General features: G+C 42.3%; 1 protein-coding gene across 3 annotated transcripts in view; it reads right to left on the bottom strand.

Moving 5' to 3' along the window:
* The window catches only part of STARD13 (StAR related lipid transfer domain containing 13), a 430,610-nt gene that overhangs the window by 244,665 nt on the left and 165,641 nt on the right, over positions 1-20,304 (bottom strand). For all 3 annotated transcript variants that reach the window (XM_075919190.1, XM_025190209.2, XM_075919191.1), the window contains one exon: positions 10,712-10,745. In XM_075919190.1, coding sequence (XP_075775305.1) covers positions 10,712-10,745 — 34 coding nt within the window. The remainder of the gene's footprint in view (positions 1-10,711; positions 10,746-20,304) is intronic.

Below are 20,304 nucleotides of genomic sequence, written 5' to 3'. Positions count from 1 at the left end.
CCTCGAGGGATGGAGATTCTACTCCCTCCCTAGGTAACCCTTTTCTTGGGTGACATGACTGGGAGCAGGGGAATGGAGCCATGTTGCTCATTGCACCCCCCCGCCTCCCCCAATGCTGGCGAGTGCAAGGGGGCTGGACCCCTGCTGTGAGCACCAGAAGTTTCCAATGTTCTTCCGGGCCACTCAGAAACTCTGGCTTCTTGCCCCTCCCACCCACAGTATTTGGGGGGAGGGGCACATGGCTACTTGGCCCTCCCTCACGCATCACCAGTGCCTGAGTGCATCATTAGGCCTCGCCTGGCTTGTGTGGAGTATGACAGTGCATTTCATATTCTTTATGGAAATATGCTCATGAATATGCATAACTGAAAAAAAGCTTTCTGCAAATGACGCTGAGTGAGCTATCATTTGAAAAGTTGTATGCTGAATGTGTGTACTCTGTTTGTATGCATGTACCGTTTCTGATTCTGGAATTAGGAATATTGATTGTAGATTTATTATCAATGTGTTCATGGTGGAAAAAGCCTATTACCAGCCCATCAGGAACAACAATGAAGAAGCCAGACACAGACCTCGTCCATTAGCAAGAGACAATTGAGTGGGAGAGAACCGGCTTCCTAAAGTCATATTACACTGCTGCTCACTCATGGACTCTGGGGTGCTACAAAGACATGTGACCATATCACTTGATGTTGTAATCCATCTTTGTCCTTGTAACTTTTCCACTGCAGGTAAAATAAAGTTAAAACTGAACACAAGGGATTCCTGTCGTGGAGGCAAAAATCTATCTAAAAGGTGGGAAACTGAACAACTGGAGCTGCTAACAGATGTGAAGACACCTGCAGTTTCCATAAAGGGCCAATCATAGTTGCAGCTGCTCAGTACCTCCCAGAATAAGGCCCTTATTTTGCAGCATATCCCTTTTACTGCATGACATATGTAGCTGTTGCTATGCCATATGGTCCCAGTTTCTTCAGCGAAAGCTTGCCTGGACATGAAGGAGAGTTTTGCCTTGAAGAGCAGTGCAGGATCAGGCTTTGTTTAAGCCATAAGGCCCCATCTGCTTCTCTTTGAATCTTGTAATGTATTAGCCAAGGGCACATGTCTACTCACAGCACATCTTGTAAATGGCCAAGGTCATGTGAGGATTTTATTGTATTACTGCAGTGCACCATCTTCTCTGCCAGCTCCTTGCTGCTAGAGACTACATTACTGTGCATCAGCAAATATGACAAAATGCTGCTATATTTAGTTTTTCAGACATAATTCAAATAGGAAATTTGTCAGCTCTTCAGTTGACTTCATTATTTTGTCAGCATAAATGCTCTTCCTTTACTCACAGGCCTAGGCTGCTTGGAGTTAACTGATACCTGGGGTGGTTTAGTGATAACTTTAAAATATAGTAAGGAACTAAAACACTTAAGCTGAGTAGAATAATTGCTGCTTGGAGATCTACTGGGAGGAATTAGCTTGCTTAGTTTCATGCTGTGAGGGTTATGTTTTGGCTGGGGACAAGAAGTGTCCCTCTCCTTCACTTAGGTACACACATCTGTCTGAGATGATCCTCCACAGAATAGGTATGCTCCCAAGGAGCAACCTTAAGTGCTGGAACTAGGAGTGTGGGAGGTGCTGCAGCACCCTCTCGTTTGAAGTGGTTGCTATTATATCCAGGGTTTACTGTTTGGTTCAATGGCTCTCAGCACCCCCACTGTACAAATTGTTCCAGCACCCCTGGGAGTAACACAGATGCAGTCATGAAGGTTGGAACAAAGTCATAGGGCTTTCTGTAGGGCTGCCTTTTTCCTCTGAACATTTACTTTGAGTGACTCCACCTTCTCCTTTTTCTTTCTGCTCTGATATCTCGCTCATACCTCACGGCTACGTCTACACCGGCACCCTTTTCCAGAAATGCTTAAAACGGAACAGTTTTCTGTTATAAGTATTTCCGGAAAAAGCACGTCTACATTGGCAGGATGCTTTTCCAGAAAAGCATCTGTGGCCAATGTAGACATGCTTTTCCGGAAAAAAGCCCCGATCGTCATTTTCCCGATCGGGGCTTTTTTGCGGAAAAGATTACTGTGCTGTCTACAATGGCCCTTTTCTGGAACAGTTTTTCTGGAAAAGGACTTTTGCCCGAACGGGAGCAGCATAGTTTTTCCGGAAAAACACTGACAATTTTACAGTAGATCGTCATTGCTTTTCCTGTAAAGCAAGCGGCCAGTGTGGACAGCTGGCAAGTTATTCCGGAAAAGCAGCTGCTTTTCCGGAATAAGTGGCCCAGTGTAGACACAGCCCACAGGTCTCTGTACTCAGCATTTCTAAAAGGCAAGAACTGTATTTTTTCATCCTGGTCCTCTGAAACGGAAATGAATTGCCTCAGATAGTGGTAGAGCAGGTGGGGTTTAGACAAGACTATTTTAGTTTGCATGTTCTTACTTGGGAAACTTATTTACAGTATTTGAAATTGCATTAGCATTTTTAACAGGTGTGTGGCACCGAGTTTATGGAAAGGGGTCTTACGCCTTGAAAAATTAAGTACAATAAATTTAACACAGCAAGTGCTGGCTCAGACAGATCCAGGTGATATGAACATTACTGGGCTATGGGACCAGTTTTGTTGTTATTCCCAATCCTTCTCCATACCGACACATGCACTTTTTCAGAGTTTAAAAACTAAATTACTAATTATTTAAGAAACTATTTTACTTTTATTTTTGACCCGGCACTTGAATTTCTTTAGGACAGGGATTGTCCTTCCGACAAACATTTCTACAGTGCTGGCATACCAGAGCTCTGTTGCTTGGCTGAGCCCCTTAGGCACTGCTATACTGGAAACAGTAAGTAATAAAAATGTGACTGCACTGGTGCTGGGGGCCACAGGGTTTCCGAGGGTTGCAGCTCTGATGCAGCCCACCATAGTGACTGTCTGAGCCAGAGACCCAGGTGTTTTGAAGAGAATTTCAAAATTTGAGGCGTTTTTTCCTGAATCAGAATGAAAACAAAATATTAGACTCCTCTGTGAAATGAAATTACTCTCCATGCAGAGCTCTACCCCGGATCTGTCATTTCCCCAGCACAGATTTCAAGTATTCAAGTTACAAGAGTGTCATCTGGGATGTGGAGGTTGGAGACAAAAAAGTCTGGACTGTAGGGGTCGGTAGAGAAACTGTGAGCTGGAAGGGCAAATTCTGTTTGTACCTGCAAATGGATACTAGACAACATGGCAGATGGGTGGTCAACGTAAGGCCAACACCTCCTACCCAGTTCCCCGCCCCATGTAGGGTTGCCAGGTGTCCAGTTTTCTACTGGACTGTACGGTATTTGCACCGTCTGTCCGGTAGAAAAATTCAGAAAATACCAGACATGTGCAATGTCCAGTATTTTCTGAATTTCCGGCTGGGTGCCAGACGGAAGTCTGGAAGGGGTGAGGGAGCAACTGGGAGGCGGGGCCGCGATTGGCGCTGGGAGCCCTGTGGTCGTGTGCAAAACCAGGCGGGGCGGGGCGGGGGCACTGGCAGGGACTTCCAGCCACTCCCCCCGCCCGGCTTCTGCACACAACCAGAGGCTCCCAGTGCCAATCACAGCTCCACCTCCCAACTGGGAGCCTCTGGTTGCGTGCAGAAGCTGGGTGGGGGGAGTGGCACCCAGCCACTCCCCCCGTCCCTGCCCAGCTTCTACTCGCAACTAGAGGGAGTGTCTGATGGGGGCATGGCCTGTTGGACTCCGGCTGCGGCCAGTAGCTGCACCCCCCCCCCACCAGCTCTGCTTCCTGCCCGCCTTCCTCCGGCCCCTCCTCCTCCCGGCCAGCCCCCCCCAGCCCTTGATCCCCCTCAGCTCTGCTTCCCGCCCCCCCCTTCCTCCCGGCCAGCTTTGCGGCCCCCGAGTCCACCCGCCAGCCTTGCCTCCCAGCCCCCCTTCCTCCCGGCCAGCCCCCCCCCCCTCCTGGCTGGTCTCTGCCCCCCTGCCCACGATCAAGTGTGTCTGGTATTTTGGGGAGGGGGTCTACCTGGTAACCCTATCCCCGTGAGAGTCAGGTCCAGGCAGGGGCTGGGGAATCGAGATTTTCCTGGACAATGAGGCGGGCAAGGTCTCGTTTTACAATGTTACTGACAGGTCTCATCTCTTCACTTTCACTGACACCTTCTCTGAGATGCTCTGCCCATATTTCAAACCTGAATGCAATAAAGGGGGTCCAATAAAGGGGGGTTGATATATTCCTTGAGGTTTTACCACGATACAATCTTTAATTAAAAATTACTCTTTAATTATCAGGGATGCCTGATAATTTGCCCAGTCCCACCTAAGCCTGGAGAGAATCTCTGTCCCTGACAGTGACACCCACAACAGAGATCGTCCCCTCCCAGCACTGCCACCCCCAGGGGGTAAAGTGCATCAGCTTCGTTTCTCCTGACACTCCTCCCCTCTCAGTTCCCAGCACCAGGCCTATGAGCTAGGGGAAGGGAGGGGGCAGAGAAGTGGGTTGGGGGTAGGTTTGCCAACCCTCCAGGATTGTCTTGAAGTCTCCAGGAATTAAAGAGGAATTTTTAATTAAAGATTATATTGTGTGATAAAGCCTCAAGGAATATATCCAAGCAATACTGCAACCAAGCAACCCTAGAAGGAGAGCTGGCTGCAGGAGCAGAGGGGGGTAAGCTGCAGGTCCAGTTTGGTCTGGGGAGAGATTCGGGTCTTATACAAATTGGAGAGGTTTGGGGGTGCCCCAATCTCAGTTTGTATACCTCTCTACCTGTTGGAAAGGACAAGCAAGGCTAGTATAAATAATAGCACTGCCAATAAAATGTATTTTTTTATATTTATTATTTTTAAAATGTTTTAAATAGTTTTAAATTTGCCCCAATTTCATTCAATAATGTAATTCAAGCCTTGGTAATTTCTGTGAGAAATGTGGAGGGTGAGATAGTGTGACAATTCCCGTTTAGTGGGAGAAGCACAGAGCTGGTCTTTTGGCTGCTTTGTCTTTTATTAGCTGTTTTTATTCACTGTGTTTTCTTTTACTTTTTTTTTCTTTTATAATGTGCTAGAAGATTTACACAGCATTGTTTGGGTCCTCAACTCACTTAATGTTTGGTTTTGGAAAATACAATGAAAATGTCCATCCTTCATTTAAATCCTTGACTGGAGGGGTGGGGGCTGAGGGGCTCAGTTTGCAGGCTGCCCGAGGGAGAGAACACTACTCCAGCCCTCTCTCCTCACAGCAGTTTGGGGCCAGGTGAGGAGCGTGTCTCCTACTACCACAGAGGTTACATTTAGATTAACTGGCTAACCAAATAGTTGATGCAATTTGCATGAACTATTCCATTAGTTGATAAGTGGGCCTCCGCCTTTGAAGTGTAGCAACAGCCTCAGGTCAGCGCTGCTGCTTTGAAACACCACGTGCAGCTCAGGGTCAGCTGGGAATCCAGTCCCAAGCTGGCCCCAGGCTGCACGTGGTTTTTTAAAGCAGCAGACCATGGGCTCCATTCAGCGCTGCACCCCCTCCATTTCCTCCCCTCCCCCTTGCTGCCTCTTTTTGATAGAGGTAGCAAGAGAGGGGAAGCAACTAGTCAACTAGTGTCAACTATCCAATAAGCATTTGCTTATCAGATAGTCAACTAGTCATTTACATCCCTATCTCCAATCTGTTGAGGGAGGCTATGGAATCTCCATCACTGTAGATATTTAAAAGCAGGTTGGATAGACATCTGTCAGGGATGATCTAGATGGTCCTGTGTCCTGCCGTGAGGGCAGGGGACTAGACTTGATGATTTCTTGCAGTCCTTTCCAGTTCTAGTATTCTATGATTCTATCTGGCATTTACTAGTGGGATTACACTCTATTATTTGTCACTTAACTTCAACACTACTCAAATCCTCATTTATAAAGTTTTCTTAAGTACTGTTAAGAACAATAAAAGCACAGTTTGCTACTGTATGGAATAATAATGTGTCAACCTGGCTATTAATTTTCTTCCTCTAATGCATTTTCTCTGTTGTGGTTGGCTATTTTATTACAGAAACTGTATCCCACCAGGGCAGAATAGCAACTCCCCTGTGAAATGACAACAGAGCAGTTGCCAGAAGATTTCTAGAACATCTAGAATCAAGTAATGTTCTCATTATACAACATTTGTAGCATGGGCTATGTCTACACTACAGGCTTCTTGCGCAAGAAGCTTTTTGCAGAAGAGATCTTCCACAAAAACTTCTTGCGCAAGAGCATGTCCACCCTGCAAAAGCGCATGGAAAAAGTGATGCGTGTTTGCGCAAGAGAGCATCCAGACTGCATGGACACTCTCTCTAAATGAAACTCGGATTGCTATTTACAGAATGGCCACCAGGGCACCTGTGCTTTTTTCGATTGCCTCTTTTTGTGCAAAAAAGCCCTGTCCCCATCCACGCACACCTTTTTACTCAAGAGCTCTTGCACAAAAGGAGCTATGCCTCATAGAGAGAGGAATACCTATACCAGAAAAAACCCTCTGATCTTTCGTTTTACTTGCACAAGAACGCACTTGAGGTGTGGACGCTCCTCATGTTTTTGCGGAAAAATGGCCGTTTTTGCACAAAAACTCTGTGGTGTAGATCTAGCCATGGTTACAGCTTTTAATAAGTAGTCATTAATTTAGTGCTACAAAATTACATAATAAGTGGCCAGGTTTTTCAGGAGCACTGCTATTAGTCATTGGGAATGGGTGGCAGTTCCTCAATACCCCTGACAATTTGGGCCTTTATTTGGGTGCTTATTTGGGTGTATGACAAGTTTGAACATTTTGGCCAAAGTACTTTACTAAAAGATGAAGAGCTTCTGGGGCTACAAATGCAATCAGTGTAATTAACTGTGATATAGGTACAATCACCCACAACTGTACAGAAATGTGAATTCCAAACCTAGAGAAAATCCATCTTTTCCTCTGGAAATAAGGATCCTCTATTTTATTGTTTAAGTTATTTGAAAATCATTGTGGTGAGTTTGATTCCAAAGGTTAGATGTGTTGTTCAGAAGTGGAAACTCTTATAGTATAGCATACAGTATCATGGAAATGAATCAGAAAGTAGAACTGGAGTACTTTTACTAGCTCACTTCTTGCCAGTATTTAATATTGTCTCCTAATGTATATCATCTTTAATGAGCAGAACATTATTTTAAAAATTCGCACATATAGAAATTTTGCCATATTCTTTGGGCACTGTGCTAACAGAGTTGCTAGCATGTCATTCACTACATTTCTAACAACATTGGTCTGCCATAGAAGGTTTCCCACGGGGGCCAAGTGACTCTGTGCAGCTGAAGCTTTTCTTAGAAAACATTTTAAGTATTCTGATAAACATACTGCAATGAACTCACTCTGAAACTCCAGGAAAATGGCCTCCCAAACATCTTTTATTTATTTACGAAAGCTAAGAAATGCAAAAGAAAAGAAAGAAAAAGCAGTACAAAGGAAAGTATTTTCCCCTCACTGACAAAAATATACAAACCCCTGGGGACCCCGCTATTTACATGTGGAGAGATTTACATGTGGAAAATAACGTATGTATGCCCCTGACCTGACCCGAGGAACACTGGTGCCAGTGCCAACCAATGACAGGAAAAAGGACTTGATTTCTAATCCAAACTCCTTTTGCCCAGCACTCTTGTAGCACTGTTACTCATCACTGGCTCATAGGCAACTTCCTTATTCAGGCTGGAAGTGAGGACTCCCTGCTAAACAACTGGTAGCCTGGTGATGGGCGGGGAAGCTGATGAACCACTGAGAATTCATTTTTTAGGCAACGATAACCATAGAGGAAGAGAAAATGGAGTATGGCACACAAGTTGAAAGAAGAGGGAAGAAGTCTATAAAGAGGAAAGGGTCAAGAAAAGTGAAAGAAAGGGCAAAGGGGGAAATGAAAGGAATGTGGAAGTGGTGACTAAGGAAAATGAATGAGGAGGAATATCAAGGAAAGAGAAAGACAGGAGTGCCAAGAAATAAACGTGGGGGGGTGACATTTGGGGGACTTTCTTCTCTTCAATAATTATGCATTGTATGCACAGTCTCCCACTTCACTATTTAGCCCTTTTTCCAGATAACTTACGAATATATTGAAGCACTGGTCCCAGTACAAATCCCTGGGGACCCCGCTATTTACATCTTTCCATTGTAAAAACTGACCATTTATTCCTACCTATTTCACCTGCTCAAAATACATCTTAATAGGTAGCATGTCCATTGTGGACAAGTTTATTTTGCAACACAAACCTTAAATTCCTAATTTCATTATGCTTAAATTCACAAGCTTGGTATTGCATTAAATATGGATTTTTGCAAAGTCTGTTCTCCTTTACAAATACTTCACTTAAAATAGTATTGATCTATAATGGATAATAATAAGGAAATTTACAGTGGTAGGGAAACGCAAGTGTTGTGTAACAGAGCTGGGTAGAAAATTGGTTTCCAATCCCAACCGAATTTTTCAGATTTCAAAAATTTTTTCCCCACTCTGAATTGGGATAAAGTCAAAATCTTGAAAATTTTTGTGAACTAAAAATTTGAAAAACAAATTTCAGCTCAAATCAATTGAAATGCTTTGTTTCAATCATTTCAAAAAGTTTCATTTTGATTTTGCTCATTTTACATTTTATTTTACTATAAATTAACTTAAGTTTCAAAACAAAGTCATATCAGAATGAAAACACTTTTTCTTCTGAAAATATAAAAACATGATATTTCAGTTATATATAAATCCTCCCCCCTCCCCCCCAAAAAATGAGATGCTAAATTTGTTTAAACAGACTTTCTGCCAAAAGTTTTGGTTTTGATTAATTTCAATTTTCAGAAGAAAAATAGTTTCATTGAAAATTTCCCAACTAGCTCTATTCCATGGATAAAGTCCCACTTCAGTGATCAAACTGTCACAGAAAAATCACTTGTCACAATGCCTATTGTTATCCAATTTGCAGCAAGCATTCCCCAGCTGTAAGATGGGTAATAAATTTTATTTCTCTTGCAAAGGCAAATTATATATTATCATAAAAGAAAAGCAATTAAGAAATGTATCAGAGTCAAAATATTGGAAATGCTGTTTAAATACTCCATTTTGCTTAAAATTTTACATGCATATAAATCCCTTAAGATTTCAGTCTCCAGTGCATCATAGAGCATTTGATTCAAATAGATATTTCAATAAAGAACTGGAGAAAACATTTTATTATTACATCAATATCAGCATCTATGGAAGCTGTTCACCTTCAGAATAAATTATACTTATATTTCATAGGCAAGTATCAATGTTGTTTCCTCAAAAATATCACTGATCCAGTAGATTAAGTTAACAAACACAAAAACATAAGAGAACTGTAGCATGATGAACAACCATCACATTTCATTGACACAATGGCAAAATAGATGGGCAGAGACCTGCTAATTAAGTCTTCAGTTTCTTAGGCTAAAGTCCAACCACTGGGCTAAAGCAGCACCTTTGCCAGCTGATCCATTGAGCCAGTGACATTGGCTGCAAAAATGATTTGCTCATCTCTTTCTAGCAAAGTTAAAATAGTCCTTGGAAAAACAGAAGATGCAATTGGGAATAGAAAGAGCGGGGACAGATGCTAATTTGATCTAGAAGAGATCACAGGGTTAGAGGGCATGCTCAAACCAGTCCACCGGCCAGATAAAGAGAAGTAGGGTAACATGGAGAAAATAATAAAAGTGCTTGATGGTTAATCAGCATGTATTGCATAATCACTGCACTTTGGTTAAGTAAAAGGAAACACTTTTTTTCGGAGTAGTGCAGATCCAGAGATCCCATACTTGATGATTTTGATTCTGATGGACATAAGGTTATGTGACAATAAGGATTCACCAAGTCATTCTTTAGGCTTCTTTTCAATAGTCTATTACTGTTATTAAGAAATGTTTTGGAAATACCTGCAGTTTTCTACATTTCTTCATTGCTCTCAGTTACAATTTACTAAAGAGCTCTGGATTTATTTCAGCAAAGCACTCACGCACAGGCTTACATCTCACTGAAATCAGTTGGACTCATGAAATCAATGGGATTTGAATATATATTTCAGTGCCATGATGAATGAGGACCTCTGTGCACAAATCATTGTTCTAGATCCTAGTAGTCACACTAAGTATGGATTACTAAGTATTTATTTCTACAAGCGTAATGACCAATGCTGTGAATTTGTGTGCCCCACGTACTTACAATTAATTACAATTTCCCCTGTACTGATCAAATAAGTGGGTACTACCAATAGTTAATGGACACATCAGTCTGCCACTGACCCCTCCTTAATGTCCCATAAATGGTTTACCAAACTCCTAGCTAAACAAATACACTTTAAATAATGGCAAGAAAGAGGCCAGATGCTGGCATACTGTCAAATTCCACATCATGGACACTGGCTCTTTAGAAATGTTTTATTTTATCATAACATTTCAGAACCTACTTTACAAGCTGTAAATCCAAAGTAGCAGAACTTGCAACTTCCCTATGGCCTAACAGTGGCTAGATAATATAGGTACACACATACCCCATGTTCATAGACAACAGTAAAAAACAATAGCACCAAAAGACATGCGGTCTAGTATAAAATGTCATATTCCCACAGATGTTTTATTAACATGTATATTCTTTTAATGTGTCTACCCAGTTTCTCAAGAAACTTTCACTTGGGTATAACTTAAAATTAGTAAAATGTCTTTTGCAAAAGACTATGGACTTACCTGCTTTCTCTTTGCTTAGCTTCTGAGACAACACCTGTAAAAAATAAGTTTTAGTTTTAGTTTTAACAAGAACACATTTTCCCCCAAAAGGGTCAAAATATGGTTTTATGGCAAACATAAGAATGGACTTTAAACTTGGAAACATCACCATCTTGTGTGGGTCAGTACAACCCAGAGCTTTTAAATTAAAGGCAGCAGGGACAAGATTAAGCTTAATTTTCACCCAATTTATGTCTAAACCAAAAGGCTGAACTGATCCTTCCGGATACCAAGATGATTCCATAGGAGAACCTCACAGAATCTGAAGTTTGTTTGAGGGGCAGCCACTCCTAGGTCTAGCTATTGTGCATTCTATGGTCCTGCTATGATATGATAACCATCTGCACCTCTATCCCAGAAGCATCTCTTCCATCAAATTCTGCCTCTCCAACCTTGATGAGGATCACTCCATACAAACTTAACTTTAAAAAAGTGTCCTCAGCTTTTAATGTGTATACAAGTTTTACTGAAACCTCACAAAGCTCTTCCCTTAAATACAAAATGTTATCAAATTTTCTACTTTTGTATTAGAACTCCCTCCCCCCTTTCTAGGTGAGACAGCATGGAGTTGCTTTCCCATCCTACAAAATATTGCAAGACAATTTGACACTGTAAAAAGCCCTGTTATGATCACAGCTTAGGTTTTGTCTAAGCGTAAGTGGTCAAGGCTAGGTCAGGTTTAGCTTAGCATGTAAGTGAGATTTAACAGTACTTAATTAACAAATATTAGCTAACTCAACCTAACCCCAACCACTTTGAAACCACATGGACAGAGCTGGATTCTAAATAACCATGTTTACTATCTATACAGAAGCCTAGAAGGCCTCACTTCTGCAGAAGAAAACAAGGATGTCCTCGAGAGGGCTCATAAGATATTCAAAGGGATACCACCCAATTCCCAGATGGTACAGGCAGAAGAACTAGCTGGTTATAAAATCAATCCAGTGATTTAGATGATGGTGCTCAATAAGGATGTTAAAATGTGTCTAATTAATTAACCATGTAACCGCTGAAGAATTCAGCAGTTGTGTATGGGGGGCGGGGGAGGGACGGGTGGTTCCCCAGGAGCTGGTGCATGTGGAGAGCTGACTTTCAAGCCAGCTCCCTGTGTGTACTGGGAGTCTTTGTGTAACTGTGAATGTTAACCAATGAGCCCAGGCTCATTAGTTAACTGTGTACAGTGATACACTTTGACCTCCTTAGTATTCAATTGGAGAAAGCAATTGGAGGGTTTAGCCATTTTCTCCCAATTTAAAGAACAAAGATAACCAGTATTAGATAGATGACGTCAGTCCCAAATATCTTTCAACTTTCTCCAGCAGTTTTGAAACACAGATAGACATTGCCCTAATTCTGGTTATTTTGGAACAGAAGTAAGTGAGTATTACAAAGTTGAGAGCTGTATATGGAAAACACCACCAGCGCTGAGTCTTTTAAACTGGGGTGTTCTCAGTATGGCTCAGGGAAAGCAGTGCTCTCAAGCAGGCAAGCCTAAGAAAGAAGGGTTTTATAGGCTGACAAACATATTTCATCTACAGGCTCATTTTAGAGCATGAAGCACTGGTGTAACGTGCTCCCAGTGAGAGACACTGCTTCAAAAACAGGCGGCCACATCCAGCACCAGTTTCCATTTTGGCAAGTGGTTAAGTTTTCGTTTCATTGCTAGAGTCTGACTCTAAGAGGACAAAATCATAGATAATGGGAATTAGTTTCAGCTCCAGAATAAGAGCTTCCAACCTTCTAACCAAACGTAAGTGGAAGAGGGTTCTGGTCACTGTTTATATCATTTAACATCATTTGAGGAAATGACCAGGATTTTATTGTATGATTTAGTTTGTGCTTTTAAATTAGTCAGAGTTCCTATGTCCAGTCATAAGTACTTTCTCAGTATGTATAAATCAAAACAACAATGTAGTCCTGCCCCTGTTTTAATGTTCTAGCATAGCCCTAGGAGCACCAGTTATTATACAAAGTCAAGCTACAACTTCCAATGTCTTTTAGAACAGCATAAGAACAAAAAATGCAAATTGTAGTTGGAACAAACCCAGACACAACAGACATCTGCCAGATTAAAAGCAATTTATGGAAATAATAATAATAAGGCACTATATAACTGACTGTGTAATAAAATACACTGGTTGGAGAACTAGCATCCCATCTGAACTGCATGGCAAAATCCAATCAAATCCCCAGAAAGCATGGACTAGGTTAGTGCAAGTCAAGCCAAAAGGCTGTTCCAGCACCTGCTGTTCTGAATAACAAAGAAATAATTCAACAGCTCCAGCTGTAGTAATTTTGTAAGTGAAAGTGTGAAATAGAATCTAAAGACAAGTATCTTGCATTGATAAAACCATTTACTTGAGCTATAAAAACCAGAATACAGAAACCAGGAGTTTACAGATAGACCAGGGATTCTCATACTTTATTGCACTGCAACCCCTTCCAAGACCAAAAATTACTACACAACCCCAAGAGGCGGGACTGAAGCCAGAACCCATGTGAGCCCCGCCACCCCAGGTGGGAGGACCAAAGTAGAAGCTAAGGGCTTCAGGCCCACGCAGGTGGCCCCAGCCAGATTAAGATATGCGGAGGCCCTAAGTTATGTCAAGTTTAAGCAGCCCCATAACATTACCAAATTAACGTGTAAAGACAACAAGTAGTCCTGTGGCACCTTAGTGTGGTGGCAATAATTTCAGAAATTTTTTAAATGGCCCCAGGCCACAACAAATGGGGCGGGGCCTCAAGCAGAAAGGGTGGGGTCAGGATACTTCCCTGCTTCCCCACTCACAGACCATGATTGGTCTGGGGATGCAAGAGAACCTTTGCTGCCTCCACTTCCCCGTCCCTTTTCGGTGCCCTTGCCCCTGGTGGTGGGAGAAGATTTTGCACACTCCCCCTTCTGCCCTCAGGCCAATCAGGTGACCTCAAGGGGTTCACATCTAATTTACCTCAGAGAGGGGAGATTCAGACTCATTTTGTTTTATGATCACAGAACAACGATAAACTCTGGTTAATGGAATCTAAGAAATCTATGATTAAGGGGAGGGGATTGAGTTCACTAGGAGCAACTGTGAATTAAGTTAAAACTCCGAGTTCTTGGTCTTTTAGCTCCTAGAAAATGATGTGTAGTATGGGACACTTGAGTGGGGGGTTATTCTCTAGCTCCATTTTAAACCCCTTGACATGTTTGTGTACATGATCTCTCTGCTCTCAGAACAGCCAGCAATTTAGTGAATAGCTCCTCACCTGTTGGGTCTACAGTCTGAGAACATTGGTCTCTGCTCCACTGGGGGCCCGGCTGCCTTTCCTTGACTATGCTGAGCCAGTGAGATAAAAGTCTTGGTTCAGCAAAATACTTTAAAACACACATAACTTTAAGTATGTGTTTGGTTCCATTGAAGCCACCTTTCTGAATCAGGGAAAAATATTTAGGATGTGGTACAAAAGAGAGTATGAAAAATGAAGATTCATAATGATGGGGAAAGTAAAGAAAAAAGGAGACAGTGTAGATGCACCCCTCCCTAAGAATAATCCAAAATCCTAAAGATGGTCCTTTTACATGTATAAGTTAAGAGCACTTAGAATGATATGGAAACGAAGATAGGAGGAAAACTCCAGTAATATAAACCTATCAATGAAAACAAATCAGCATGCTCATTAAAAGATTTTTTCCTCAAATGTACATATGATCTGACATGCATAAATCATGTGAGCATGAAATCCACATGGTACAATGGAATTAGATGATTCTATAATGTAACATTTTGTCGTTGTAAGCTTCTTGTCACATAAAAGCCTTTGCCAACAATGAAAATGACTATGAAATGGGAACTCTAACGGACTCAGCATTACTGTAATCTGCAACAGCACAATGATTTTGCAATGTCCTGCAACTTCACCTGTCACTTTCACCAAAATGACAATTGTGTCCAAAAATACTTTCCTCTTCCCCCATCAAATTTAATTAATTATTAACCATTTTAAACTCAAATTGCAAACATTTCAAAACTGACAGTGGTATTTGAGAACATCTGTCAAATTCCAGTCACTGATTCCAAGCAAATCACTCCTTCAAGAAGAAAAAAAAGCAATCGCCTTATTTGTACAACATGAAAGTGACTCTTTAGACATTCAATAAAAAGCCAAGTTCATTCAACATAGATAGTAACTCAAAAATATCACTGTCGTCTAAAACTCTGGGATTTTGTCAGGTCCATTTGACATCTGATATTAATAAAAAGGGTTGTCTATTCCATACTATGGATTTACATTCTATGTGAAAAATTTGCAGCACAGTTCTGAAGTATAATGTTGTCTGAAGATGGCATATAATATAGTTGGATGACTTTTCTTGTTGACTTACAGTTATGAAAGGACAGCAGTTTTAACTTTACTGCTAATATTCACTGGAAATCATGCTGGTTAATATTGATCAATTGTCTAGACATTAATTTAAAATTATACACACACACACACAGAGTTCTAAAGGAGCAATCTAGAAATTCACATACAAAACTGAGTCACCAGATTAACATTTTTGCTAAACATTTTAACAAGACTGATACAAGAAGGAAAGAATGAAAACTCAGATAGCAGAACTATGTAATTATTCCAAATAAAGAACTTTAGGCCACATTCTCAAATTCCTAAATATCTTGAGGATCTGTGCCTTTGTGTCTTACTATCTTCTGACACTTCTAAGACAAATCAATCATTCAGGATTCCATTCCGCTCTCCAATGCGTGATATTAACAGATCAGGCAGTTTTCCAATACACAAGGTGATCTGCACCACACAGAGAGCTGAAGCTACTGGAGGGTAGAAACAAGGACTATGCAATATGGAACAGTGTGTACCAAGTTACTGGACTCAAGATTTTCCTCAAAATAAAGTTTAAATACGGCATTAACAGCATACTCCACTGGTCAGGAAAACCATCTACAAGGAAACGCTATCATGGGATCAAATCCTGGTCCCCTTCCTTCCATGAATAATTGACTTCAATGGGACTATTTATGGCAGGACTGGGCCCATGATGTCCCTAGACAATCCTCAAAGAAAATAGATTATAAATCATATGACCTTCATTATAATAACAACTGGTTCCTAAATAATCAATTAGAGTTCATGTAAATTTCTAACTGGAGGCCAAACCAAGTAATGTTCACTAGAGACTCTATTGTATGGCCCCATGTTAAACAAAAATTCTGAACAAACACTTTAAAAGGTTTTTTCCATGTCAGCTTATGACACCTAGTGATGTATGTTACCTCAGGACCCTAGATATACACACCTAGCCCAATGTTGATACTGTACAAATAATAAAAATAATTAATACTATTCTGGCTGCTGTGGGAAAGTCGCATGACCTGCATTTTATAGCGGTCTATAAACCAACTCTAGGTTAGCCAAATGTAGGTCAGTATACTTGACTTCAAACGGGCATACTCACCAGAGTAAGGCACGTAGGATTTGATCCTTGTCATAGGTGATCCATAAAAAGATTTTAAAAACCAGTATAGACATCATAGACTTTACCATGGCAGCAGGAAGCAAAATGCCCCAGGCCCAGGGCATGTTGCTTCCTAACACCATGGAGAAGTGGAGCACAGCGGGCTGGGAGTGGACAACAGGATGGGGTGGAATGGAGCAGGCTGCCAAGTCACTCTGGCTCCTGCCACCACTGTGCCAGACCCCAGGTAATCCCTGGGCCCTGCTGGATCCCATGCATAGGACAGTTGAGGTGGCCACAGTGGAGCCCCCCAAAGTGTGGGGCCTGGGGTGACCATGGCAAACAATCCTATGGATAAGATGGCTCTGGGCTGCTTTTTTCCTATAAACAACATGTGCTGTGTTTTGTTCTTCTCTAGCTCCCATCACAGTGATGAGTGCGCGAGCAGGGAACTGACTCCTGCTGTCGCCACTTACCAGGCCCCCTGCTAATCCCCCATCTTGTATTGCTCAGGGACGGGGTGGGAATGGAGCAGAGGTGAGGTGGAAGTGGAGCCTGTAGTGGGTGGGGGAGGGTTTGCCCCAGGCCCTGCATCCCTAGGTGGAGGAGCCATTTTAGAAAGTTATCATGTATCCATTTAAACATCAATATGTTCTGATTAATTTACAGAATGGACCTATGCTGATTTCCAGCGCTTGATAATCTGGTCCATAAAACTCCAAAAAATTGTCACACTAGAGGCTAGATGCAAGTTTTAAGAACCAGGGTCATTTAGGACAAAGTTTTATATTTAGTGCTTCAGGAACATTCAATTGCTGACAGTATATGAAACATAAGCAGAAAGGACTCAGAAAAAGGAGGAAGGGGAGAGTAAATCTCTTCCATGATTATATGTGACATTCTTTCTGTGACTTGCTGCTCTGACGTGATATTTGATTTGGTGGGTTTGTTTTACTTAGAGAAGCACTGCTTCTTGGTCACCATTACTCAGCAATACTTTTGCTTCTCAGATTTCATCTTCTCAAAAGGCTGACATGGCACATTTTGCTTAATGCTGTTCCTCATTGATCTTGTTAAGTGGGATTTAGTTATTATCACACATGCCTTGGACCTTGACCTATCTGATTGATGTGAGTGAATGAAGCCACAAAGTTATAGGGGGACAGGGATGGCAGATATGAAGGGTTTGCTTTGTCTGCTAAATTTGGACCCAGGCTGAATGTAGTTTCAAAATATTTAAATTATGTAACTAATAGTGAAGCTTATTTTCTCCTGCTTGTACTTTCACATAATGTTCAATAAACCGTACCACCGCAGATTTGTTCAAGATACAACCATAATTTGCTCTGATCCCATCTTCAGCCGAGGACGGTAGAAAAGAAACTGAGGGAGGCTTGTGCCTCGTGCACACCCAACAAACAACAGCAGCGCGAGGCAGAGTGCACAGGCACCGCATGAGGGGCACTGCTGAGCAAAACTTCTCTGATCAGCAGCACGCGGATGCACCAAGACCTGAGTGGAGCACCCATCGGGACACCGCTCGATGGAGAACAAAAGGTTCCTGTGGTTTACAACAGATTCACAAATTCCAAAAGGGGTTGATACAGAACGCTCAAGAGTGGCAAGGTGGATTAAAGAGACAAGCTTGATGACTGAGCTGACACAGAGCTTTTCCTCTTGCCTGGGCAATGAACTCAAAGCGTGCCTGCTAAACCATGGGTGGAGTCTACTGCAGTGTCGGGAGAAAGAGAGGGAATCCATCTTGGGTGTAGTTTAGAGGGAGGCATTGGCCCCCAAACAGAGGCAAAGTGTGGTGTATAAGGGGGGAATTCACTGCCACTTCCTTCCTCCATTTCTGTGAGTGTCGAGCTGCTTTACTCTGTGTGGCTGAGGAGGTGTCTATCCCTACGTGTGCCTTTTTGGGGGTGGGAGTGGAGAGGTGGAAGTGGGCTCTGCCCTAACACTAGAGCATAGGAAAAATCTGGGTGCAGATTTATTTCTCATCCCTCCCCCTGCACCAATGCATTCTTTATCCAAAATATGTATCTGGCACTGAAGTTAAACAGGTGTTAACAAAATCAGGCAAAATCTCAAAGTGTGATTTAAAATCCTTCCCCTCTCCAGAGCTCAATTTTCTGTCTCTTGACTCTTGGGATGTTCTTTCATGCCTGCCAACAAGAGGAGGGGGCAGAACAAAGCCGATAGCTGCCCCAGGGCCCAGCGATTCTAAAGCACACAGGGCTCCCAGCCACCACCACTACTACTATTGTGGCAGTGCCCAGAGCCCTGGGCCCTTTAGATCACCACTAGGGGTGCGTCTACACTGCACCATAACTCGAAATAAGCGATACAATTTGAGCTACGCAAATTGTGTATCTAATTGCGATGCTATTTCAAAATAGCTTATTTCGTCATTTGGTGCTGTCTACACAACACCAGATTTCAAAATAAAGCTCTATTGCGAAACGTCCCTTACTCCTCGTAGAATGAGGTTTACAGGGATGTCGGAATAGCAAGCCGAAAATAATGGGCTTGCTGTGAAGACGTGGGATGGCTATTTCGGAATACACTGGTATCCCAAAATAGCATTGCAGTGTAGACGTAGCCTAGAGTGCCACCTGGTGCACTCTTGGAGACTCTGTGGGCTGGTGGGAGGTTGGTGTGGCATGCTGTGGGCAGTGCTAAGGGCTGGATGCCTCTAGCCCTACCCCTTTCACCAGATGCTCTGCCCCTTCCCAGAGCATGAAACCTCTCTCCACACCTTGATCAGAGACCTGGAGCGGCTGTCTCCCTGTCGGCTTCCTTGTATCATTTCCACATCTTTTGAGTGTGCCTGTTATTTCGAAATATAACAGAGTTGCTATTCCGATGTCCCTGTAATCCTCATTGCATAAGTAAGGGACATTTCGGAATAGCGATTTATTTCAAAATAAGTGTTGTGTAGACAGCATCACATTTTGAAATAAGCTATTTCGAAATATCAAAATAAGATACGCAATTTGCGTAGCTCAGATTGTGAATCTTATTTCGACCTACAGTGCAATGTAGATGCACCCTTACAGGATAGGTAAGGGTAAGAGAAAACTGAAAGAGGCCCTCTAAAAACCCTACTCTTTAAAAAGCCTCAGGGTCGGTTCAGTAGTAAGTTAAGGCCAGCGTGACATTTCTTTACTGGAGACCTATTTTATATCACTTTCAATTTGTATTCAGCTTTCTCTGACTGCCTGCGTAGTTTCCTATTCGTTTAGAAGTTGGCACTATTGCATTTTTAAAAGAATTGTTTTTTAAATGACATGTTGCCTCTTTTGTAGATTTAATAGCTCTCTCTTCCTCATGAAGAATTTAATGTATTCCAGCCAACAGAACAGTCTTTCTAGCGCATAAATTCAAAGTAAACTCTTTATTAACCAAGTTCAGAAACTGCTGAACAATTGGAAGCACCTCGTTTTGCTCCAGGCCAAAAGAGAGCAAGCGCAGAAGTCCATTTTCTTGTGATGTACAGTATCAATAGTGGCTGTTTTATAAATCAGCCTCTCTTCTTCTGTTTAAGGACACTGAACTTTATGAAAATATGAATTTTCAATTATCATAAGTCAAAATGAAAATTTCATAGTGCAATAACATCCATTGTTGGAAATGGATGCAACTAAGTCCAGGCTGGCAAATGTAGAGTGGTTGGGGGGAGAAGGGGATAGTTGCCTGGGGGCCAGGTGATTTAAAAGAGTCTGGGGCTCCCAGCCTCCACTGCTGCTACAACAGGACCCTTTAAATCATCCAAGTGCCACTTGGGGGTGCAGGAGGGACCATGGCATGACATGGTCCGAGTGGTGCAGAGGGCTGGCTGCCCCAACCACCTGAGGCCCCAACTCTTCCAGGAATATTGAGCACCCCCACCCCCATCATGCCCGGGGGCCCGGCAAGTCTGTTGGCCCTCTGGTTAAGTCTGACATGCTTCTAGCAGCAGACCAGACTCAATTTAGATAGCTAAAACAAGAAGTGTCTACCTATGAAAGCTTATGCCCAAATAAATCTGCTAGTCTTTAAGGTGCCACAGGACACCTCATTGTTTTTGCAGATACAGGCTAAGATGGCTACCCCTCTG

This window comes from Pelodiscus sinensis, chromosome 1 (assembly GCF_049634645.1).
Source record: "Pelodiscus sinensis isolate JC-2024 chromosome 1, ASM4963464v1, whole genome shotgun sequence".
Classification (NCBI taxonomy): domain Eukaryota; kingdom Metazoa; phylum Chordata; order Testudines; family Trionychidae; genus Pelodiscus; species Pelodiscus sinensis.
The sequence above is the reverse complement of the archived record's forward strand: the minus strand, read 5'-3'. Positions and strand labels throughout refer to the sequence as shown.